This window comes from Callospermophilus lateralis, chromosome 11 (genome assembly GCF_048772815.1).
Source record: "Callospermophilus lateralis isolate mCalLat2 chromosome 11, mCalLat2.hap1, whole genome shotgun sequence".
In the NCBI taxonomy this organism is placed as follows: Eukaryota; Metazoa; Chordata; class Mammalia; order Rodentia; family Sciuridae; genus Callospermophilus; species Callospermophilus lateralis.
Window position 1 is genome coordinate 45,363,918 of NC_135315.1, and position 26,351 is coordinate 45,390,268.

Below are 26,351 nucleotides of genomic sequence, written 5' to 3' on the forward strand. Positions count from 1 at the left end.
TCTGGCAGAGTTAAAAGAATAATGCTTAAAATGGTTTAGTAAGCTCCTCAGAAAGCCAAGATGTTATGCCAACCCTATTTGTAGTAGGATGAGGATCTAGAGATTGGAAGAAAGCCATGCAGCTCTCTGAGATTTAGGTATTACCAACAGTGTGCCTTCTAGGTGCCCCCATGATACCAAGAAATCAGAGATCACCATTCTAGGAGTCCTCCAAGAGATGTTTACTGGGTAACCATTACAGAATATAAAATCCAGTTGAAGATGAGTCCTTTTATAGTCCTAGTTAATACAAACAAATCAACTAGGGCCTTTGGTAAAGTATTCAATCCTAAATCAATTATGCCTAATAGGGCAAATCAAATTCTGAAGCTCAATCCTCCTTTACTATTGCATGGACATAAGCTTCCCCAAGTTCTAAGCAATACAATTAGAGTTCTATGGCCACAACAGGTCAGAGTAACCTCATTCCAGGATTTCTCAAGTACAGAGTACCTTTACTATGTCCCCTCCCCAACCTCTATCTAGCTCAGAGCCTTATTTAATTTCAGTTCTCCCAAGTCACACTCATAAGTATAGCCTCTGTCACATCACTATGTGTGTTAAACTCATCAACACTGTGTTTTGGGAAAGAGCAGCCCCTAGGGGATCTTGACATCTCCACGGCATGAGTGGAGCCCTCGACGGCCTCCCTGGTGTGTATTCTCACGGTTCCTGCCTCTCCAAATTTTTAGCTGTAACCAGTCCAACACGTCCTCTCAGTTTAGGACACACTGGACCCAAATAACCTCAGACCAGGGCTGGAAAATACTCTCCCTGGGGTCAGCTGCTATACCCTGTTGGGGTCAGACTGGAGCCTTAGGCCAACACCCCTTCCTCACAAGGAGTCCTGTGGGAGGAACAGGGAGGGGAGAGAGGCTCCTGCCATGGGAGAGATCACGTGTGCCCCACACTTAGCACTTGGGAGGAAGAGGAACCCCTTGGTGCCAGTATATAGTGCTGATGGCCCCAACCAGGAGCCAGGGAGACTGGGTGGTGAGCCAGGGTAGCAAAGGGGCTTCCCACAGTCACCACTACTTCCTTCAGGGAAGTGCTGATGGACTATTACTTGGTGACCTTCTAAAATGCCCTTTGGGGAAGACATTAAGCATCTTTGAAGGGGGTGCAGATTAGCCTTAGGATCAGTTCTTATTTCGGAGCTTCCCTGTGAGAACTAGGGTTTCTAGATGGTTCTTAACTCAAGAATTTCTGTCTCATCTATAGGGAAGACAAATGTAGGCTCCCTGTGGAAATTAGCTTACTGCTTACTACCTATACATCCTATCTCTCCCTATGTGACAATACCTTAGAGGGCTCCCTAAAAGTCTTTTCCAGCATGCTCTGCAGACTATATAGGATAAGCCATGGAAAAGCACAAAGTCTAGGAATTTCTAGAGTATTTTTTTTTTAACAGTACTCCAATCCAACAGTGTGATAAATGCATCCGAGCTACAATTAGGAAGATATATAGCATCAGAATGCGAAGGTCTGGGCAGCCTGGTGAAACGCGGGCTCTCCAGAGCCCCAGCTATGTTTCCCATTATGTAACCCTGGTCATGGGCAGACAGCCAGACTCCAAATGAAAAAGAGACTCTGGCTTGGCACTGGTTCTATTTTCCTATCCTCATTCGGGGTCAGCGCAGTGTCATACAGCTGCAGAGAAAGCTCTGGGGATTAAACCTGGGAAAGCCTCCAAGACCAGGACCTGGGTTCAAGTACCAGCTGAAAGCAATAAACCAACTGCCACAGCTGGGCTAGGTTTGGATGTTCTCAAAGTCCCCTGACTCTTTCACTTACTGAGAACTAGAGATCAAGACAAGAGAAGATTTGGCTCTAGCAGAGACTGTGAAAGGTTGTCCCACTGCCCTCCCCTACCCAAGGTCCTGGAGTGCAAAGGATCCCTATGCTTAGGCGCAGAGAAGTCTGCTGCTCTGCTCCTCTCCATCAGCTGTCATCCACACCTTTCTTCAAGCTCACTTGGTGAGGTGAGGAGGAACTGCCTCTCTCTTATCTGAGGCCTAGCATAGAAGATCACAGAAACCGTATTACAGATGGGTCAAGTAGAGGGCTCCTTCGTGCAATGCAGTCTGTTCTGAAAAGACAGATGCACTCTCCACTGTCTTTTGCAGTGGATAAGGTCACTTTCCACATCCTGCTATACTGCCCTATACCAGAAAGCTTCTGAAATATGAAGCCAAACAATTACAACTCTTAAAAGACACAAAGGTGAAGTTAATTTACTTACATGCTAACTCTAGCACACAGACTTATTCAGTGCCACTGTGAGGAAAGAAACAAGTGGTCCTGAAATCCTTGCACCTTGTAGTGCCAATGATGTTCTGTCATCATTATCCTAAGTATTCCATGCTTCTGCCTGAGAAAAGTAAATTTGACTAGAAAGAAGAGGAATATGGGAAAAGAGGAGAGAACCAATGAGACTAATAATGGAACTTTGGAATTCCCCTTGGGCAGTGGAGGATGCGTTGTGATGGTCCTCTAACTATCCATGGAAAGAAAGTAAAAAAATGAAAAATAGGGCAAGAATGTCGGGAATGAGAAGAAGTAAGGGTCCAATATTTTAGAGGAACCATTTGTGAGTGGGGTTCCTGGAGGAAAAGTGAGGGAAACCATAGATTATAGTCACCTCACCAGGATCAGAGAAATTTGTCTTTACAGAGAACAAATGCCGGCAAGGACCAATGAAAGCATGCAAAGGAGAGTTGTTAAGTGAAAGCTATTTCCTCCCTCCTCCTTTGAGAGCATTCATAAACTTTTCAAAATAAAGATCTGAAAAGACCCAAAGAGTGTCGATTCTGACATCTACAGAACCATGGGGTATGTCATTCCCTATGACCTTAAAGTAGAAAAGGTTCCATTGTATGGAAGATAAGTGGGTATAAGATGCAAGCTTAAAATCCACAGAACTATCATACTTTGCCAATCTCTTATCCATGGTATTTATAGAAAGCTAGGTATAAGAGAAATTAGAAAGGAGGAAGATAAATTTCTAATGGCACTTTTCCAGCCCCTGGATCTGAAGGCTATGAATGGGACTATCAGTGCTAGTAAGAACAGGTTTGCTCTGCTAAACAGTGGCACTATACCTTAAACAATGATGCTTTGGGGTCCAGTCCAAAGAAGAGCAAATCTCCTCCTTTATACTTAAACTTGCATTCAAGAGCAGCCAATTGCTGGTCTGGTTACAGAAATAAGACAGTGAAGAAGGGGACCTAATTCTCAATTACAGTGATTTCTCGTGCCCAAACTAGATTCAAAGAGAATTAGTGATGTCTGCAACCACAGAAACTTATCTACAGGATGATTAAATTCAATACATTATTGGGTCGGATTTGCTCTCCCTGTGAAGAAAAGTCTGAAAAAATTAAGCAAATAGAATTGAAGTGTCTCAACCCCCTCTAGCCCAGCTGGGGATAACTGTAGCTTGTACCACGTGCCCAGCTGCAGATTGAGACCTTGCCCAAAGATGGGCAGCAGCTCACAGAACCGGCAACAAGGCCATTTGCTACAGCATCCAAAGGGAAAACAGACTGAGCACCTCAAGCAAATGAGGCCCAGCACTTCCTGTGTGAGCTTTTCATTTCCTCAGCCAGACAAAAGCCAGAAAGAGTGAGAGAGGAAGCAGGGATAAAGGGAGAAGTGCTACAGAAGAGTTAACAGACCTGATGGTGTAGGATATGGGTGCCTTATATCTAAGGGACCTGTGATTGTGAGGTGAGGTGACCCAGGAAGGCCCAACCTCCAGGGACAGGTGGTCTGCCTTCCTACCTCTGAGAGGAAGAACGGACTACTCAGTGGCCCTTGCACATATTCAGAAGCAGTGGCTTTGATACTTGGAGAGCTGAGCCTTTCCTGGCATTTTCTTTCCAAATTGCTGCATTACAGATTAACAGCCTTGAGCTGCACATATAAACTCTTTGGGATTACTGCTGAGAAACAGCTGCCCCTCAGCCAGCGGGTCTGTCAGTTCTTTGTGTGGCTCCAGCTGCCCAACTCGAGGGCTCAACTCTGGCTCATGGGTCCTCAACCTGGAGTGCATTTTGGAAACCCAGGAGGGCTCAAAAGGAAGAATATAAACTGTCTGAAGTATCCCCAGTTACAATAGGGATTGGGGAGAGTGGGATTAACAGTCCAGGGGTGCCTCTTGGGGTGAAGAATAAGAAAAAACTTAGGAAGAAAAGTGGGGGAAGAATCAGACTACATAACCTATACAGAAAGACCAATAACTGCTGACCAGAAATTTCTGCTGTATCTTTCCCTCTGTGGGTCACCCATGAATACAGGAGAAATGGCTGGCCACCAACCCAGAGAAACTCCCCTCTCCACTCCCTAGTAGCAGCCAAGGTCTCCATTCTCTACTCTCCCAGAGAAGAGCCGTGGAGATCAACAGGGAGGTGTTAGCTATGGACACTTGTTCTGAAACACACACACAACATAGCTCTAAGGTTGTCTCAGTGCACACACTTGTCAGGGCCACAATGCAGGAAATGGGAATGGGGGAGAGAGAGGAGAAAAGCAGAGAAAGGAGAAGACAGTCACAGGATAGAGGGGAAGGCAGTGACACTGAGAGAGAGGGGCAGAGATGGGAGGGGTAAACAAGCAGGAGAGAGATAGAGAAAGTCAATGAGGAGAGCTAACAGAGCTTACATGCACATACATGCAGACCCAACTGTGCAAACATGAACACAAAGAGAAGAATGGGACGCACAGATCAGGAATCAGCAAGCTTTTTCTGAAATGGGTTGGGTAGTCAGTATTTTAGGGTTTGTGGGCCATATGGTCTCTGTGGCAACTACTCAACTCTGCTGTTGTAGTGTGAAAGCAGCCACAGATCGAGAATAAACAAACAAGCATGGCTAAGTTCCCAGACAACCTTATGGACACTGAAGTCTGATTTTCACATAATTTTCATGACTCATAAAATAGTAGTCTTTTGATTTTTTCCAACTTTTTTTTTTTTGAAGGAGGGGGTACCGGTGATTGAAACCAGGGGTGCTTAACAACTGAGCCACATCTCCAACCCTTTTTTCATATTTTATTTAGAGACAGGGTCGTATTTAGTTGCTTAGTGCTTTGCTAAGATGCTGAGGCTGGCTTTGAACCCATAATCCTCCTGCCTCAGCCTCCTGGGCCGCTGGGATTACAGGCGTGCACCAGCACACCTGGCTAATTTTTTTTTCAACTATTTAAAAATGTACACCATCCTTAGCTTGCTGACCCCTGATTCAGACATATACACACCCAGTAGAGACCAACAACACAGGCAGGTAGAGACAGGCAGGCACTCACAATGCAGATCCACATACATAGAATCTCTCTCCAATAGAGAGATCCAGATTAGCATACAGTGATAATCAAACTGACACATTACAGATCTGGTTAAGGACAAACATGGACATCAACAGAGACATTCAGAGACATACAAACACATTCTCATAGGAAACAGTCACACAGCCAAACACAGAAGGACCAAAGTAGACTTAAACTGACATAGACTCAGACACTGAAACAGACACCTATGGAGATACGTGAACCCTGAACATAAAAACAGACCCAAGAATATACAGACATAGATGCAAACAGATATAGATCCAGGTACGTATGTAACACACGAACACATATGGATACAACATATGTGGCCACATGTGGCCAAGGCCACATGGATACATGTATATAGGCAGCCATGGAGAGGCACACTGGAAGACCCGTAGAGAGAATTCCACAGAAGCAGAAATACACAGACCTTCCCACTTGGCACAGATAGACTTTAAGACACACAAACTCACATAGACAAATGGAACCAGGCAGGCAGAATCAGACACAACCAAAATACAGATACAGAGACAGCCATAACAGCTTGTATAATAATGTGAATGTAATTTATGCCAATGAATTGTTAAAATATAAAAATGATTAAGATGGCAATTTTGTTGTATATTTTATCACCATTTTTAAAAAGAAAGAAAAAAACCCATAGGAAAACAAATCTACACAGAACAATCAGGGGGACATAACATACACCCAGACCAACATATCTCACTCTGTCAAATACCACACTGACACAGAGAGATGGGACAGGGGTGAGGGCAATGTGAGGAGAAAGGAAATGAGTGAACGAAGAAATAAGGAAGAGAGATGTACACACTCACCCTCTTTACACACCAAATGCCATGAGAGGAGGCAAGGAGACTGAGTGCAGAATATAGCATAAGCAGCAGTGAGATCCTTGAAAGATACAGAGAAAAACTTAAAGGAAGAGAAAGAGACAGAATTTCTTACACTTACCAACATACACTCAGATCCCATAGGCAGCTAAGGAGATGATAAGCAAGACACACAACAATATCAAACCTAACAAGTGAGTAAGAACAATGACAAAGAACAAAAGAGAGAGCAAGGTACAGAGTAAGAGAAAGCACAGGAGGAGGAAGAACAGGCCTGGAAAACAGGCCCCCTTAACCTAAAACATCAGAGGACAAGGAAAGTGTTTGAGGAAGGGAGAAACCAAAGTTCAAGTGAGGAGAAACAGGGAAACACGTGGGCTGCCGGTGGGGGAAACAAGAACAGGACAAGGAAGGGAGCTGTAGGAACACAGGTGGGCTAAGGCTGGCATCGTGGAAGGAACAGGCAGGCTGACTCACTGTGAGGGCAGATCCAGGGATGTGGGTGGAGGATTCCAGGTGTCTGGGTAGCCGAGCATCCAGTCAGACCACACTTTCACACTGGGAAGCAGTTCCTTCAGGTCCGGGACAAAGGAAGACACCTTGATGTCATCTTCATCATCCTGGTCCTCAGGAGAGGACAGTTGAGCTGCAGAGGCAAAGGGTGAGAACTGGGCCTATGTCTGCTGTGGCCCTGGAGTGAGGCCTGGGGCGCTGGGACGGCAGCAAGCTCTTAGGGAAGGGAGACCAGTCCACAGGAAAGCTGGGCTCAGAAGCGAGGACAAGTGCCAGCACCTAAGAGGATTCTGAAAAGTAGGACAAAGAGAGAACCAGTGCACTGGGTTTGCCCCTGGAGACAGCTATTTTTGCTTCACCTGTGGCCCAGCTTAAGTCTCTACTTTGGCTACCAGCCCACCCTTTAGCTTTCCTTCAGCCACGAGCAGCACCACAGTTCTTGCCCAAACTGCACAACCTGAATTTAATCATGAAGAAACCCAAATTGTTGGGCATTCTACAAAATAAATGGCTTATACTCTTCAAAAATGTCAAAGTCATGAAGGACACGGAAAAACTGATAAGTCATTTCAGATTAAAGGAGACTAAAGAGATAAGGCATCTAAATGCAATGTGTGATCCTGGATTATAAAAAACAATACTACAACACATTTTCTTTTTTTTTCCCTTTAGGTTTGTTGCTATTGTTTGTGGTACTGGGGACTGACCCCAGGGCCTCAAGCATGTTAGACGAACACTCTATCACTGAGCTATATCCCCAACCTTTTTTATTTTTTATGGAGACAGGGTCTGACTAAGTTGCTGAGGTTGGCTTTGAACTTGTGATCCTCCTGCCTCGGCACCCTGAGGTGCTGGGATTACAGGTGTGCACCACTGCATCTGGCTTTTTCTTCTTTACAAAAAACATTACTAGGATAATTGGTAAAGAGTGAATACAGCCTACAGATTCAAAAATTGTTGATTTTCTGATTTTGATAATTGTTAGGAGACTGTCCTTGTTGTTAGGAAATAGAATCAAGTATTTAGGGGTAAAGGGCTCCCATATCTGCAACATAAAATCCAATGATTCGGGACAACAACAAGCTTAAGCTTGTGTATGTTGTGTGTAAACAGAAGACTTAAAGCCATATGATATCAGGGAGTCTGGATGAGCAGTATAAAAAAGTTCTTTGCACTATTTTTCCAACTGTTCTGTAAATATTAAATTGTTTCAAAAAGTGGCTCCCCCGAAAAGAAAAAGCAGCCCTAGAGGCTAGAGGCATTCACAAAGTTAGCTTGGAAGGGGACGACAGAGGGACCTTGCTACTTTTATCAACTTTGATGCAGAGTGGACAGGAAAGAGTGACCTTCAGCTCTACCTTACTGGGCTACAGCAATCAGGATACCTTAAAGGATATGGCATAATACCTCAATGCAAGGGCTAAAAAGAGTCTTTGCTCTGATCCGGTGAGCCTGCTAAGATGGTCTATAGTAGTTATAGCACCCACCAGGTACTGAAGAGGGACACAGGACACAGAGATAAAGGGATAAAAACAGCATCAATTAAGAACAAAAAGGGAAACTTGTCTAATCCCCAGCACCACAAATCTTCTTTTTTAAGATGTAGAAACATGCAGCAGTTCATGTACAGTGAAAATCTTAACTACTAAAGGAACAAAGAGGGAGGCAATAGGCCCACAAGGAGAAAAGCAGGTCTGAAAGGTCATCAGACTAATGACAGAGATGGGATTAGTTAAGGAGGCAAAAGGAAGAAGGGAATGTTGAGAAGAAGAAGGCTGGAGGGTAGAGGGAGAAGACACTGAGAAGGCAGCCTGATACTCTGAGGTTCTTCTGGACACAGCTGGTCAGCTGGGAAGCCCATAGGTCAAGGGCCCTTCCTGCTTACCTTTGGCAGATTCCTTAAGTAAGCAGGTGCAGCGGCGCACCAGTAGAGAAAACATGGCCAGGCCCAAGGCTGCTGCTTGCTCCTGAATCACAGAGCGACACTCCTCTGAGAAGCAGTCTGAGGAGAGGCAAAGAAAAGCATCACTACTCCCCTATTTTATGAAGGGTGCCCCCTTGGCCATGTTTCAGAGATTCCTTGTTCTCATTGAAGACTACAGATAATAGTTTTCCCTCTAAGGGAGGGTTACAAGGCTATGTAAGATAATGTATGTCAAGTACTTCCCTGCATGTCCAGCCTGTATGAATAAGCGCTCAATAACACTATAAGGATCACATGTTTAAGTTCTGCATGACATCACTTTCCCAGGACCTAGTATCTGAAAGTGGACAGTATGTCTAGAGCTGCAGGGTTTTTGCTTTCTGCTGGCTTCTGATAATGTAAAGCTACGGTAACAAGAACTTATTAGCTCACTCTAATGTATAACTAGCAGGAGCACAATCAACAGATTTAGAAATTACCTTCTTCAATCACCAGCCTTTGGGTCCATGCCTACCTCTATGAACCTCCTCCTAAGACAACACACATGACACAATCAACCTATTTTTTTTTAACTGAATAATATTACACAGAACAGTGCTTGAAACATACTATGCACTTAATCTGTGTTACCTTTTATTTTTATTTCTCCCTAGGGTTAGTTCCCATACCAGCATCCTCTTACCTTCAGTTTTTTAGCCTGTCTAAAGACCTTTTGGCTGCAGGTCACTGAAAGAAGCCACTTTGCCAGTGAGCAGTCTTTTTTTTTTTTTTTTTTTTTTTAAAAGAGAGAATGAGAGAGGAGAGAGAGAGAGAGAGAATTTTTTAATATTTATTTTTTAGTTATCGGCGGACACAACATCTTTGCTTGTACGTGGTGCTGAGAATCGAACCCGGGCCGCACGCATGCCAGGGAAGCGCGCTACCACTTGAGCCACATCCCCAGCCCGAGCAGTCAGTCTTTGGTGGGAGCTTATGATACTCTCCCACATCCCTGTTGGCACCTACTGGTTGTCAGTGGCCTCCCCAGTAGCCACTTCATCCTGGCTTGAGAGGAACTGGTGACAAACAGAAGTCCAACCTGCAGCCTCAAGGGAGGAGACACCCAACACCCACAGGAGATGGACACAAGGGCCGAGCTCAATGGCTCTGGCTGCAACTCATCTGTTAATTCCTTCTGTAATGCAGGAGAACTCAATCTCCTAAGTGTGAAAAGGATAATTAGTCACACGTTTGATCTTGGTCCCTGCCTGCATTTTAACTTCTGTCAGCTCACTAGTCTTATCAATGGGCCTGACTGAAGTTGTTACTCCAGGACATGCTACACAACTACAGCTATTCCCAATAGTCTTCACCACAGGAGTAACTATGACTGGAGCACAAAAAGCCCGCCCCAAACCACTTTCTTTCTTTCTTTTTAAAATTTATTTATTTTTTTTTTAATTGTAGATGGACACAATACCTTTATTTATTTTTTATGTGGTGCTGAGGTTTGAACCTAGTGCCTCACACATGCTAGGCAAGAACTCTACCACCAAGCTACAGCCCCAGCCCCCGCCCCAAACCACATTCAAAGTCCTAGAAATATGGAGCAGGCTATTGCTCAGAAGGGTCCAAACATGAGACTAGCATCAGAGGAGAAATCCTTCTATTGTGGCTTTCCCACTGTCCTTCCAGATGCCTACTGGTCCCACATGTCACCCTCTAACTTTCCAACTCAACTGTAGCAGACAGTAAGGAAGTGGTAACCATCTATGGGAGGAGAATAGATCATTACTCTGTCTTCTGGACCTCTTAAAGAGACCAAGCAAGTATCCAAGCATTCAGAGGCGGGAGGATGTAAGCAGGGAAGCGGAAGACATGAATGCCATCCCTAGAAAAAAGTTGCCAACTCCCGCCCCCCCAATAAGCAGCAACACTGTCAGTTCCACCCAGCTCGAACCAGGCCCCTGCCAAGCATTACCAGCAGCCTGTCTCTAATTAGCAATAAATTTAAGAATAAAGGAATAAATCCAGGACAAAGTAAGATAGGATAGAATAGAGGCCACACTGAATAAACACTAGTGTTTATTGTCTTGGCATCTGAGGCAGAAGTGACCTGTACCCAGAAGGCTAAAAGGGATGGAGTCTCCTCCTTCCAAGAGATTGGCTACAGTAAGACATTCAAAAGCCTGGATAAGAAAAAAATGGGACCAGAGGGAGATTATTCTCACTAAACCCATTTCTTTTTTGTTGTTGTTTTGGGGATTGAATTTAGAGATGCTTAACCACCCAGCCTGAGCCCCAGCCCCCAACTCTTGCCTTTTTAAGGATTTTTTTTAACTTAGAGACAGGGTCTTGCTAAATTGAGGAGGCTGGCCTCAAACTTGTGATCCTCCTAACTCAGCCTCCTCTGAGTCACTGGGATTATAGGTGTGTGCCACCATCCTAGCAGCCCATTTCACTTTTATAACAAATGGCAATCACAGACTAGATCTCAGAGTTCAAGAAATCACGAGGAAGAATTAATTTTTTTTTTAAATTTATTTTTCAGTTTTCAGTGGACACAACAACTTTTATTTTTATGTGGTTTGAGGATCGAACCCAGCGCCCTGCGCATGCCAGGAGAGTGCGTTACCGCTTGAGCCACATCCCTAGCCCAAGGAAGAATGAACTTTTTAAAAGTAACAGTATCTGTAACCTCTGGGGAGTCGAGATTGGCTCCTGTAATAAGGTGTAGAACCAGGTAGGATAGCAAAACAGAAAATTTTTTCGGCTCAACTACCTCTAAGAGCAGCAGCAAGAAGGCAGCTTCCTGACTGCTCTGCATGTTTACGTGTCTTCAACCTCTCCACCCTCACACTTTCTCAGAGAAAGGCCTGAGAATACTGCTTATGTGTCTGGTCCAACTGGTGGGGAGGCACAAACCAGAAAGCTGCTCTGCTCTGATAAAGCAGGTGGATACATTATGAACTATCCACAATGTCTGGATCTTGCTCAGCCCTACAATGACCATGCTCAAAAACTGGAGCAATTTCTACAAGGCTTATTATTCTCCATGGCTCCCTGATATACCACAGACACATAATGAGCATCTATAATGTGCTAGGTACTGTGGAGAACAAAGCTACAAATGAATGATTGTCTCTGCAACAGGAAGACTTTTCAGTAGACTGATGAAAATCATTATTTATCCAAGTAACTATAGCAACTTGGATTCAGTGCCTCAAGTAAAAAAAATGTACTAACTGCATAGTACCTCCAGAGAATGCTCTTGGCCTCATGTAGACTTCTGTGGGCTAGAAGCCATAGATATTACTCCTTCAGCATACTCACCCTTATATAGCTGAGTGGGAAAACTGCATCTAGACTCCCAGAGCCCACCCACTTTGGGGTTAGATTTAAGAAACTGGCCCTAGTATGATGAATGTCCATATATATCCCTGGAGTTGGGCTGGGCCAGGCCAACGAGTTATGTGGGGTGGGGAGGAAAAGGCATTGTTTGCCTTGGTATTTGCCTGGGTTCCTCTGGCTTTGTGTCAGGTAGCAGGAGCCTGACATGAGCTGAGGAACTCATTAACATTGTGAAATAGCCTTTCCCCTTCTTTCCAAAAGAAGGCTTGCTCAAGGGTTTAGGGGAATGGTTTTGGCTAAGGAAGTCAGACGGAAATCTTTCTTACCAAAAAAGTCACCTGAGGTCTGAACTTAGGTTTTGCCCCTTCCCACATGTGGGCAAGTGACCAAAGCTCCCAGTATTCCTGGGGCTGGATACCTGCGCAGACAGAAATATTCTTCTTGCTTCTATGTAACAGGGAGACTTTCTCATTTTTCTGAGAACATATTCATGGAAAACATAAACCAACTGTCGTCAAAGTTGTATGAAATCAGGAAATGGAGCGGCCGGGAGAAGGCTGCCATGTGGCCGGATGTTATGTATTTCTAATTAGTGCTATACATCTTTCAACAGCAAGTGTCCTTCTGCTGGGAAACACAACACACTACCCTTGTTATTGTAACTGTCAGAGAAGTGCTTAAACAGATAATCTCCAGGAAAAGTGATAAACACGTCCCCTCTCCCACCAGTGTGTGTGCAATGGTGCTGCCAAAGGAAAGCTGTGCCTGACAGCTCCAGGATGGCAAAGCATCCTCCTGCAGGAAATGGGAGTGAGGCAGGAGGGGTGGAGAGGGAAAAGGGGAGGGGAGGCAAGGCAGACCCACCTGCCTGGACCTCTAAGCCCAGCCAAGGGACAATGAATCAGAACCACTGCTTCTGATCAATTCTTAGGACAGGGTACCAAGTTTTTGTGAGGGAGAAAACCCATTATCAGTGGGATGGGGTTTGGCTAGCCTCAGAAAAATCTGGCAGCAATGGAACTAGCAGAGTTCCCTTGATGCAAACAGCCAACTTCCTGGCAAGAGAATGAGAGATAATGAAGGGAAGACACAGGATGGATGACACATAAGTCTGCTACCCTAACAGCAGCAGGAGGGATTCAGAGGGCACCAGGCTCCACTGGCCACTCTAGCATGGAAAACTATCTGCTGGGCTCCTTCACAAATACCTGGAGAAAAACACAAGTAGGATTATTTACTGATTCTCTCCCCACCATCTCCTTTCAAAGAAAGGAAATGAATGGTCAGTCACCTCCAAATTAACATCACCTGAGGTGATTTGTTGGCTCTTTTCTTTCAGACATAAGGCTACTTTTCTCATGAGTCAGTCCCCAGTCAGATGCAGGGCTGGCACAGTTCCTCAGCAGCCCACCCAAATCTCCTTGTCTACAGGAAGTGGGCAGTGAGAGCATCTTTCGGCTGCTGCTGCTTGACCCACAGAGTTCCCCGTGGCAGCTGCTGGCTGAAGAGGAAGTGGGCGGAGGCAGTCACTATGTAGAAACCAGACAAGAATAAAATCTCACAGCAAAAGCAGAGATGTCCCATGCCCTCAGGGTATCATTTCATTTCCTGAGCACCAGAATGAATGAATTGGAAGAATCAAGCATCAATGTACCCAAACAAAGTGTTCACGCAGAACACTTGGGCTGACTGGGTATAAGGCAAACCATGATATATCCCTGAACAGAGTTCATGATATATCCCTGAACAGAGTTCAACCAAGACAAGACAAAGGTATATGGAAAGTAATGTTTCCTCCTCAAGAGCCCTCACAATTATGTCTACTACTCCCTGTGGATCTTCCAGGATTATAAAACTTTGGCTTCTTCTAGATCTCTTCTTAAAGTGGGGAGATATGAGGCAAAGAAAATTCCAAAATCTTTTTATTTTTCATTTTGAGACAGGGTCTCACTAAGTTGCTTAAAGCATTACTAAGTTGGCTGAGGCTGGCCTCCTAACAAAGTGGGCACTCCCATTATCTCCAAAAATGCTGAATTTGGGAAGATAGAACAGAAAATACAATCCTGTCATAAGATGATAATCCAGTGAAGAAAACAGGAAGAATACCAGTAATTATAATTCAAGACAATACATTTCACTCCATGAGGAAGATGGGAGCAAGATGTTTTCTGTTCTCAGAAGGAAAGGAAATTATTTCAACTAGTGTCTATTAGAGAAGTTTTTCATGGAAGAGATCTTTTCTGAATTGGACTACAAGAGATGAACAATGACAGAATTGGTGAGTGCAGGAGGGACTGCATGCACCAATATGGGGCATGCAGGCAGGAATGCACAAAGCACTGAACTCTGCCAGTCTTGTGACAGGGACCACAAAGTACAAGGCCTGCAATGATGAACAGGGAACAAAGACTTGACTCAACCAACAGTGAGGGGACACTTCCTCAAAGTTTATGAATGAAGCAATGGTGATTATTTTGTGAAAATTAATTTAGTTTAAATATTTAGAATAAATTAGGATAGCTGGAAATAGGTAAGAGGGATGGAAACCAGTTAGAAAGCTAAAAGGACATGAATCTCAGTTTGAATTAAGATAAATAATTAGAGCACTTCATAAACTTCATAATGTCAAATAAATACAACCCCCCCCCTCTGTTTCTGGGGATTGAACCCAGGGATGATTACCCATTGAGCCACATCCCCAGCTTTTTTAATTTTTTTATTTTGAGACAGAGTCTCACTGAGTTGTTTAGGGCATCACTAAGTTGCTGAAGCTGGCTTTGAATTTGCACTTGTGTTCCTCCTGCCTCCGCCTCCCAACTGCTGGGATTACAGGATGCACCACAGTGTCTGGCTTATTTTTTTCATTTTGAGACAGCATTTCTTTAAGTTGCTCAAGGCCTTGCTAAGGTGCTGAGGCTGGCCTCAAACTTGTAATCTTCCTGCCTCCGCATCCTGAGTCACTGGAATTATAGGCATGCACCACTATACCAGCTATAACATCTTTCTTCTAAGAGTGGTGAAACAGGGAATGGAAAGAAGTCCAGAGATAATAAAAAATGCCTCATTCTCTAATGAAGAGAAGGTGGAGACAATGTTGGTAGAGGAAGCAAGAAAGGGATGACCACTGAATAGTCAAGGATTCCAGAGGATCCAGAGAGGTAACACCCACCAAAGGAGATATAGCAAAAACACAGGCTTGCAGAACACCTGGAGAAGGGGGGCGGGTATGCATCAAGGAATCCCCAGGTTTCCACCCACTTAGCTCTGGGCCAAGTCTCCTCTTTCCAGAACAAAGACACTTCAGGGGGTCAGAAATACTTGAGGGAAGACCTTGCAAGAGGTGGCCTGGGAAGTCTGAACTGGCTCTCCCTGTGGAAGCCATTAGATATTCAGCACTTCATTTGTTTCCAATTCTTATATGAGTACAGCTCCAGGCTGTGGGGTGAGAGGCTCCTCTCTGACGTAATCAGGAAGCAGCTGCAAAATTAAGGAATCCCTCATGACATCATAAAAAGTGTCCATGGTTTACTGGGGAAAATATAAAAATTAATTACATATTCCCACATGACTCCCTTCCCCTAAACCTGTACACATCCCCTTCTACCCTGAAACATTCTCTCATCAACAACATCCAGAAGCCATCTAGATGAACAGGGTACAGAAGGGCAAACAAAGTCCAGGAAGAAAAAGTTAACTGATTATCTGCCCCATTTATTTGGAACTGAACAAGCAATACTTCGTCCTGGAAAATACACACACACACACACACACACACACACACACAGATATTTTCCCTCATTACAAAATTATAAGCCCCATAAGGGGAAGAGCTATATTAAGACTTTTTACATCCTTGAAAAGCCTCATGAAGAGGTTACCATGCACATATGACTCCGCTGTGAACAAAAGTAATAACTAAGATACAATGAGATTTGTTAGGCACAAAACATTTACCTATATCATCTCAAAGCTTTGTACAGATTTGCACAGGAAGTGTTATTCTCCCTTTTAGACACTTGAGGAAACAACCTTAGAGAGGATAAATGGCTTGTATAAAGACACAAGACTGGGATCTGAATCCAAGTATGTCTGCTCTTGTGTCCACATTGTTGCTAAACCTGGTTGCCAAAGGCCTGCAACTCAAGCTTCAGCTGCCCCACTCTCCTTTACTATGAACACAAAAACTACAGACCATACCAACCACAGTTCTACATAAAAACCTCTAAGACAACAATGACTATGTGGAAACCAAAATTAAAAACACATTACCATTTATAATAAAAGACAATAAAATATGTAAATAAAAGTCTAATAAAACACATATAGGATCTTTATGCTGAAAATTACAAAATGCTGATGAAAGTAATCAGAGATGTTAATAACTGGACATATACCATATTCACAGAGTATGGTCAATATTGTAGAGATGCCTATTCTCCCCTAATAGTTCTGTAGGTTTAACACAACTGCTATCAAATCTCAGAAAAGGTTTTTGCAGACAAAGATAAGCATATTCTAAAATTTATATTAGAAGGCAAAGGATCTAAAACTACAAAAATTTGAAAAAGAAACAGAGTAGCCAGGTGCAGTGGAACACGCCTATGATCCCAGCAACTCAGGAGGCTGAGGCAAGAGGATCATGAGTTCAAACCGAGCCTCAGCAACTTAAGGCGGCCCTAAGCAACTCAACGAGACCCTGTCTCTAACAAATCATAAAAAAGGGCTGGGGATGTGATTTGGTAAGGTTAAGTGTCCCTGGATTCAATCCTTCATAATGAAGGATTGGTACCCCCCACACCAAAAAAAAAAAAAAAAAAAAAGAGAGAGAGAGAGAGAGAGAAAGAAGCACAGAAGAGGAGGAATCATTCTTCCTGACGTTAGGGCAAAGAAAAAAAGTCAGCCTTTTTAATAAATGGTGCTGAATCAACTAAATATTCATATGCAAATTGTCAATTAAATATCTTTATGATATAAATTTACACTTCATACAAAAATTACCTAATAATAGATTAAGGAATAAGATATAAAACATAAGACACACACAAAAAAAAAAAAAACTTAAAAAAATCTGAAAACCTGGGCTGGGGTTGTGGCTCAGAGGTGGAGCACTTGTCTAGCATGAGTGAGGCACTGGGTTTGATCTTCAGCACCACATAAGGTAAAATAAAGACACTGTGTCCACCTATAACTAAAAAATAATTTTAAAAAAGAAAGAAAGAAAACCTGCTCCCTCTCTCCCTCTCTTTCTCCACACTCTCTCTTTCTCTTCCTTCCCTGTTAATCAGATACTACTGCAATAAAGATCTCTTGGTCACTAAAAAAGAAAAGAAAAGAAAAGAAAACCTGAGAAGCTCTCAGACCTAGAATTAAGAGAGTTCTAAGACTTAATGCCAAAACACAATCCATGAGAGGCAAAATAGATATACTAGATCTCATAAAAATGAAAAACTTCTGCTCTACAAAAGACTCCCAAAGAAGATAAAAAATTACAGACTAGGAAAATATATTTGCAAACTACATATCTGCCAAAGAACTAGTATCTATACTGTATATAAAGAACTCTAAAAACTTAGTAGTAAGAAAACAATACACTTATATAAAATGGGCAAAAGACATGAACTGACATTTCACCAAAACCAATATTCAGGTGAAAAATAAGCACATGAAAAGATGTTCATATCATTATCCATAAGGAAATGAAAATCAGAATAATGAGGTATCACTACATTATCTATTGGAATGGCTAAAATTAAAAAAATAGCAATATCACCAAATTGTTGATAAGGATACAGAGAAATCGGACCAGGCATACACTGTAGAGAGGAGTGTAAAATTACACAGCTACTGTAGAAAATATTTGGCAATTTCTTCTAAAACTAAAAATGCACTTGTGATATAACCTAGCAAATGAACTTTGAAGCTTTATTCTAGAAAAATAAAAACTAATGTTTGCACATAAAACTGTACATAAATGTTCATAGCAGCTTTATTCATAATGGTCCAAACTAGAAATAACCCAAATGTCCTTCCACAGGTGAATGGTAATAGAAAACTGGAACAACCATACAACAGAATACTATTTAGCAACAAAAAAAGAATAACTAACTAATATATGCATTAAGCTATCCAGATGTCCAGGGAATCATGCTTAGTGAAAAAAACAATTACAAAAGGTTACTTCTTGTAAGATCCCATTTACATAATATTACTGAAATAATATAATTAAAGATGAAAAACAGATCAGTGAAGCATGAGGGAGACATTTCAATAATGGAGCAGTTCTGCAAATCAATTGTGGTAGTAGTTAACATAAAGCTACAAGTGTGATAAAATTACACAGAACTACATGCACACATAGGGTGCAAGTATAACTAAATATGAATAAAGCCTGTAGATTACACCAATATCAATTTAATAATGTTGATATGTTCTAAAGTCATACAAGATGAATTGGGGAAAGGAAGGTGATAGGTACATAGGATCTCTCTGTACATTTTTTTTTAAATATTTATTTTTTAGTTATGGGTGGATGCAGTATCTTCATTTTATGTGGTGCTAAGTATTGAACCCAGTGCCTCACACATGCTAGGTGAGCACTCTACCTCTGAGCCACAACCCCAGCTCCCCTCTCTGTGCATTTTCTAAACAACTTTCTGAGAATATATAATTATTTCAAAATAAAAAGTTTAAAATGAGTAAACAACAATAACAACAACAAAAGGTAAATGAACCCCCAAAAGATATGGTATAGGACTTCAGAAAGTTTTCTACATAAAAAAGGGTAACTTAGACATTTTGGGGATACTTTCCCAGCAAACAGTGGGTGATTACCCTCTCCAGATGTTGCCCCTTGTTCTCATCTTGTGCTTCCTGGCCTGAGCTGTTACAGATGTCTAGGCATCCAACTCCTGATCTGGTCTGAGCAAGAAACTGCCAGAGGCAATGAAAAGGAAAATAAGAAAAAGGGAAATTTCATTGAAGACAGAAATTCTATCTAATGAAAAAGAAATAAGCAAGCGTGGTGGTATATGCTTATAGTCTGAGAAGTTTGGAGGGCTGAGGCAGGAAGACTACAAGTTCAAAGTCAGCCTCAGCAATTTAGCAAGGCCCTAAGCAACTCAGCAAAATCCTGTCTCTAAATAATTTTTTTTTTTTTTTTTTAAAAAGGGCTTGGGGGTGGGGTTGTGGCTCAGTAGTAGAGCGCTCACCTAGCACGCATGGTGCACTGGGTTCGATCCTCAGCACCACATAAGACTAAAATAAAGGTATTGTGTTCACCTACAACTAAAAAATATATACTTTAAAAAAAATAAAAATAAAAAAGGCTTGGGATATGGCTCAATGGTTAAGCCCCTCTGGGTTCAATCCCCAGTACCTCCCAAAAAGGGGTGGGGGGGCTATGAGAAAACTTCATCACCAAGGCTGACTCATCGAATTAACAAAAATCCATGTCAAGCAGCACAAGGTGAAGGTGATGAGAAAGTGAAGAAAGATGACAACAATGAACTGCTGAAGCTAAGTGAGCTGTTTAAACATGTTCTTGTTTCTCAAAAAGTGAGGAAAAAGCAAAATCTCAAAACCAATGATGTGTTCTTCATGCAAAAGCAGTCAGGAGAAAAAGTTGCTTAATATACCAGCCTTAGCACTGTTTTCTTCATAAATGAAACTTTTGCATTTTCAGTGCTGCCTGAGACCATTAATCAGATGGATATTAAAATCCATTTTTTAAATTGGCAGCATTGCTATAATAGTAGCTCTTTACCAATATATCTATAAAGGCCGAACTTTAAAGAAAAATAGGGGATTTAACACAATAAAAGCTGCCTGCTTTTGGGCTGGGGTTGTGCTTCAGTGGTAGGGTGCTTGCATAGCATGTGTGAGGCAATGGGTTCAATTCTCAGCAACACTTATAAAATAAAATAAAGATTCATTAACAATAACAACAACAAAATGCTTGCTTTTCCAAAAGAAAAAACAAACAAACAAACAAAAAACTGAAGAGACCTTGTGAAGGTGAGAAAATTCTCCCTGGTAGAAAATAGTTCTAAAATCCATTGGGGCTAGGGTGTAGCTCATTGACTGAGCATCTGCTTACCATGTATAAGCCCTAGGTTCAATCCTCAGAAACAAAAATTCAAAAAAACAAACAAAACAAAAAAGGGGAAGAACTCATATCTACAGTATATATGAAACTCTTTCAACTTAAATGAAAAATTGGGCAAAGAAGATATATGAATGACAAGTACATTAAAATATGCTAACCATCATTAATCATTAGGGAAATGCAAATCAAAGCTACAAATATAACTGCACACTCACCAACATGGCTACAATCAAAAAAGATAGACAGATGATAACAAATGGTGAGTAGAATGTAGAATGAATAAAATTCTCACACACTGCTTTGAGAACATAAAATGATACAACCACTTTGGAAAACAGTTGCACAGTTTCCTAAGAAGTTAAAATACTTACCAAATGACCCAACTATATTACTCCCAGGTATTTACCCAAGAGAAATGAGAACACATGTCCACATAATGACTTACACTTGAATGGTCATAGCAGTTTTACCCATAGTAAAATAGTCAAATGCTGGGGGGAAAAAAAAAACACACATGTCCATTAATAAGAGAATGGATAAACAAACTGTGGTATATCCATACAATGAAGCCTACCACAATAAAAGAAAAAATTACTGAATCACTCCACAGCATGGATGAATGTCAAATCATTATATAAAAGAGTACGTACCATCAAATTCCCTTTATATAAAAGTCTAAAAATACAAACTAATCCATAGTGATAGAAAGCAAATCAGTTGCCTGAGGACTGGGAGGGGAGGGTTCAGGAAAAATGGATTACAAAGAAATTGGTGGTGAAGGACATCCACATGTTCATTATCTTGACTGTGGTGATGGTTTCAACAATGTACACATAACCCAAAAATTCATAAAATTGCATACTTTAAATATATGAAGTAAAAAATGCATTAATTATACCTTAATAAACTGTTTAAAAGTTTTTTTGTTTTCAAATAGAGGAATGAGCTGGGGCATGATGGCACAGCTACTTGGGAAGCTGAGGCACTAGGAACACAAATGTGAGGCCAGACTGGGCAACTTAGTGAGATCCGTCTCAAGATTTAAAAAAAGTTTAAAAAGCACTGGGGATGTAGAGCTCAGTAGTAAAGTGCCCCTAGATTCAATTACAACACAAAAACCACCTTCTCAAGGTGAGAAAATGATCTTCAGAAGGGCTAAAATCTCTGAAGAGACACTTAGTTTTTCCTCCTTTATATGGGGCTCTAGGGCCAAGAAATGTCATTGGGGTTTTATCAATACATCTTGGTAAGATGGACAATAAACCATCTACTCAGCACAAAGAAAAACAGAAAACACTTCTGAATCAGTGCTTAACTTTTCCCTGGAAATATACATGCAGTTTAGTTACAGTGTTCCCATAGATGTTGGGGGGTGGTGCCTAATAACTAAAACACACACTGGCCATTGTCCACCTTAGCTATGTTGCAGGATTGTGGTTTTTTTTAAAGTTGTAGATGGACATAATACATTCATTCATTCATTCATTTTTATATGGTACTGAGGATCAAACCGAGTGCCTCACAAATACAGGGCAAGTTTCAATCCTGGGTTACATCCCAGCCTAGGACTGTTACTTTTGACACCCCCAAATTCTTACCTGATTCCAGGTTCAAATACATGTTCCCTCTTGAGCAAGCAGAACTGCTGCCAGCAGAATGGCATGCTGGCACCAGACTAGTTTCCAATGACAGGACCCAGAAGAGGGCCTGCCATTCCAGCAGCTCACTTGGAGGAGTTGTAAGTAGATCTAATAGGAAAGAATTTCTGCTTACCAGAGGTTTTCAGAAGCTTACCTCTCTTCCATTATTTGGGGGAAGCAAATATTTAGGGGAGTAGAAAAGAGAAGTATCTCTTTAATTACATCAGGCAGGTAAGCCCTGTGGAATTCCACATAGCAGATCTAGAGTGTCTTGTGTGAGAAATTATCACAAGTAGCTGGGGTTGTGGCTCAGTGGAGAGTGCTCGCCTACTATGCATGAGACACTGGGTTTGATCCTCAGCACCACATAAATGTAAAATAAAGATATTATGTGTCCACCTAAAAATAAAAAATAAAATAAAAAGAACAATCGCAGGTTACAGAAAAGCAAAGGTGTGAAGGAAGCTTCCTAAGAAGCATACCCATTAGTCACCCTAGAAGGAAATTTTTGTGGCATCATTAAGGAATAAAGTTATATCACCTGTGATAGATACAGCAGGTAGAGATTTGGCAGCTAAATCATAGAAACAGCTTGGAATCCACCTCTGTTGGTATAAAGCTTCAGAAGTACTTTGGGCCCAAAATAAAAATTAGTAAGAGATAATGCCTGCAGACATTTTGATTCAGAGAAAAGTTCCTTTGATAGGAGAGCAAAGGGGCAGAGAAGTACTCAGCTTCTATTTTAACGATTACTTCAATTTCCTTTCTTTTTGTGGCTTTCTAAAGGATTTCAACAGGAATATGACAGAAGTGTAAACAATGTAAAAAATAAAACAATTCTGAAACAGGTAGGGCAAAGTTGCCCAGCATTGAAAGGATCTCTTGGAAGGCTTCTGAGAAGTTAGCCATTTCAGGAAGTTTCCAGAAGGCAAAGAAGATTAAAGCCATTGAACAAACCTTGAGGGGTCAGTACTGAAAAATGAGGCCAATGAAAAGATTTAATTCTTTGGTGAATTCCTTGTGAATATCACAATCTGCACACTCACTGGACTCTGCTCAGTAACTTGCCCTAAATTGGTTCCTCAAAGCTTTCCAATCCAAAATCAATGCCTAAACTAGACTGAGTAAGTAAGAACTTCTCCAACTCCACCCACTATGGTATATGTAGTTTTAAAGGAGAAAAGAAGTAGCAGAAGAATTGTTAAACAAAGCAATCATGCCCAGGAAGAGAGTGAGAAAGGCAGCACTCAATGAAGGTAACCAGAAGCCCAGCAGAGTGACAGCAAGTCCCCTGAGCTAGCAGCTCTAGAACGGACACCCTCTTTAATAACAGTCCTTCCAAATTTATGTTCAGCTGATTGGTCAATTGGTTAATAGTATAATTTGGATCCCCAATGTCCCTAAAAGGCCCATGTTTTTTAAAGATTTATCCCCAGTTTTGTGCTACTGGGAAGTGGTGGAAACTTTAAAAGGTGGAGTCTAGTGGAAGGTCTTCAGGTCGTTTTAGGTATACCCTTGTTGGAAGGGGCCCAGAGGCCCCTTTTTCTTTCTGTCTTTTGCATCCTGGTGATGAAGTGAGTGGCTTTGCAGTGTCATATGTTCTCCCCCATGATGTGCTATCTTGCCACAGGCCCAAAACCAATGCAGTCAACCAATCATGGACTGAGACCTCTAAAACCATGGCCAAAGTAAACCTTTTATCTTTTTAAGTTGATTATCTCAGATATTTGTTATAGTAACAGACAGCTAATTAATTAACACGGTCAATAGTACTTATGGAAATATATAGATTGTTTGAAAAATTTATATAAAACCAGTCTTAAACTAGATAGAATTTTTTGGTTGATATTTATTCCTTAACATATCATTCCACAAAAGCTTTGTGAAAACTTAGAGCAAAATTATACACAGAGAAACAATATTAAAGTAGAATAGAAAATTAAGACCAAGAAAAGGAATAGTCTATCATGAACACACTTAAAATGCAACTAACTTTCCTGGCAGCCAAATCAAAAAAGAAACACCAACAATTGTATAGTTGTCGTTATTGGAAAGGAATAAGCATATCAGTGCCTCAGTAAAAACAACTATTTTCTCAGCAGCAAGCTCAAAAATATTTTTTTTTAAACATGGATTCTATGCAAGGAATATTGTGTAAAAAAATGATCAATAACAAACTTTTGAAAAGATATCCAAGAAATGTTATTATAAGTTATCTATATGGTAAGACAAAATATATATGTATCACAATATAAGAATATTTTTCCAAAAACATAGAAATAGAAACATATTGATAGATCTATTGTCCTTTAGGGAAGATCTACAAAACTGAGCTAAAAGTAACACTAATAGAAAATAATTCTTATTTGGAAAAGATCCATAAAGGATCTCCCCTTCCACCCCCGCATTTTATTTAGAGATAAGGTTATCACTGAGTTGCTTAATGCCTCCTTAGGTTGCTGAGGCTGGCTTTGAATTCATGATCCTTCTGCCTCAACCTCCCAAGCCACTGGGATTATATGCATGCACCACCACACCCAGCATAAAGGATCTCTTTAAGCAGAGATCCCTGATACCTCACATTTATTTACCCAATATTTTAGTATGTGACAGAGAGACTGAGGGTCACTGAACCCCAAGTACAAGTGCCTCAAGCAGTTGATGACTAAAGATCAATCAAGAGTAAAGACTGAAGAATTCTAAAAGTGATGCAATACTAGGAAAGATTCTTGTTTTAAAATGACCAAATAATATATCAAAATATATAATTAAATGTACACATATATAAACATATAGGTATAAATATGAAAGGGGAATTGTCTAGACTATAAAATTCAATTTATGTACCTTTTTTGGAATATTTTTAAAACAACAAAAAAGCATAACACATGCTATAAAGCAAGGGGATATAAAAGCTAAATTTATATTTAAAATCTGGTACAAAGAACAGTGCTCTATAATTCTGGCATTAGCACCCTCTGCTAAACAGTTTTTCAAGCACCAGTTCCACTTCATTTTCTTGTTAAGATTTCTTCAATTGTAGGATAGAACTGACCTGCTTCTGCCTGGTTCAAAAGACCTAATAGATTTATTTATAGAGCAATACCTTGCTCTGTAAAAAAGATCCCACACAAAAAGACAGTGAATGACTATAACCAAGAAGAAACAGAACAGCAAACTTACCTCTATATCCTGATAAGCCATTCTCCTACCTTCACTCTTCAAAGCTTTCTTCTTTCTTCCCTGTTATCTAAGTCCTTCCTTCAAGATCCCACATTCATCGAACCTTTACTATGCTGCCTGATAGGCCTCTTTCCTCTAGAGTCTGGAAGTACTTCTATCCACCATACTGGGTATGTAGCTTAAAGTTGCCTTAGCACAGGATTTACAATCCATCAAACTTCCCACACTGGACTAGAAATCTCAATAGGTCAGGGTCTACAGCGCGAACTCCAGTAAAATCTCAAGCACTTCCCTACAGTGCATGGTCACCACAGCTGATCTTCTCGGAGTAGTACGCTTCATATAGGACTGGACCAATTCATTCAAGTCAGCATTTACTAAGTAACTACTATATGCAAGGTCCTGTGTTAGGCATTTATTTTTTTCAAAGATTAATCAGACGTGAACTGGACCCTTGAGGTGCTGAAGTCTAATAGAACTCAGGCCTGCAATTAATTGATTAAAAGTCAAAGAAGTAAAAAATCTGAGGAGATAAAGATAAAGAAAGTCACTACTATATAGTTTGGACAGGGAAAATCTGCAAGCAACCTAAATGTCCATGAATAGAGACCTACTTAAGTAAATGATGGGACGTACATACAGTGCAATAGAGAGAGAGCCACTAAAAAGAGTAAGATAGGGGCTGGGCCATAGCTCAATGGTAGAGCACTTGTCTGGCATGTGTAAAGCACTGGGTTTGATTCTCAGACCACATAAAATAAATAAAATAAAGGTCCATCAACAACTAAAAAAAAAGTTTAAGTTACATAGCTTCATTTGTAAAATACATAATTAAAGCTCTATTTAAAAACAACATGCAGAAATAAGCAGAAGAACAGAAGATGACTTTCCTGGTTCCATTCCATTCTACAGGCCTTGCTATATCCTTGTCCCCAAGTTCCCTGTAATACATTTCTTTTCTTATTTACTTCAAAATGGTTCTTGTTATTTTCAAATACTCCTAACATATGTGGTACAGAAGAAAAAAATAAAGTTGGGGTTAGGGTTAGGGTTAAAAGTCATTAAACTGACCACTTAAAATCTGTGCATTATTGTTTATGTAAATTCTACCTCAACTTAGTGAAACTCTGTGTCAAAATATAATTTTAAAAATAAGGCGGTGCATACCCATAATCCCAGTGACTCGGGAGGCTGAGGCAAAAAAGACTGCAAGTTCAAAGCCAGCCTCAGAGACTTGGCAAGGCCCTAAGCAACTTAGTAAAACTCTGTCTCAAAATATAAGTTTAAAAATAAGGCGGGTGAAACTGAGGATGTGGCTCAGTGGTTAAGCATCCCTGGGTTCAATCCTGGTCCATCAAAAAAAAAAAAAAATTGTGCACAGAAGGAATCACTTTGGCAATGCAGGTGATATGATATACTTCCCAGATTCCTTCAGAACT

The 26,351-nt window shown here is 41.1% G+C and overlaps 1 protein-coding gene across 3 annotated transcripts in view; it reads right to left on the reverse strand.

Annotated features, from left to right (window-relative positions):
• Window positions 1-26,351, reverse strand: part of Smg6 (SMG6 nonsense mediated mRNA decay factor) — a 227,107-nt gene that overhangs the window by 113,531 nt on the left and 87,225 nt on the right. For all 3 annotated transcript variants that reach the window (XM_076869133.1, XM_076869134.1, XM_076869132.1), the window contains 2 exons: window positions 8,617-8,733; window positions 6,696-6,864 (listed from right to left, as the gene is read on the reverse strand). In XM_076869133.1, coding sequence (XP_076725248.1) covers window positions 6,696-6,864; window positions 8,617-8,733 — 286 coding nt within the window. The remainder of the gene's footprint in view (window positions 1-6,695; window positions 6,865-8,616; window positions 8,734-26,351) is intronic.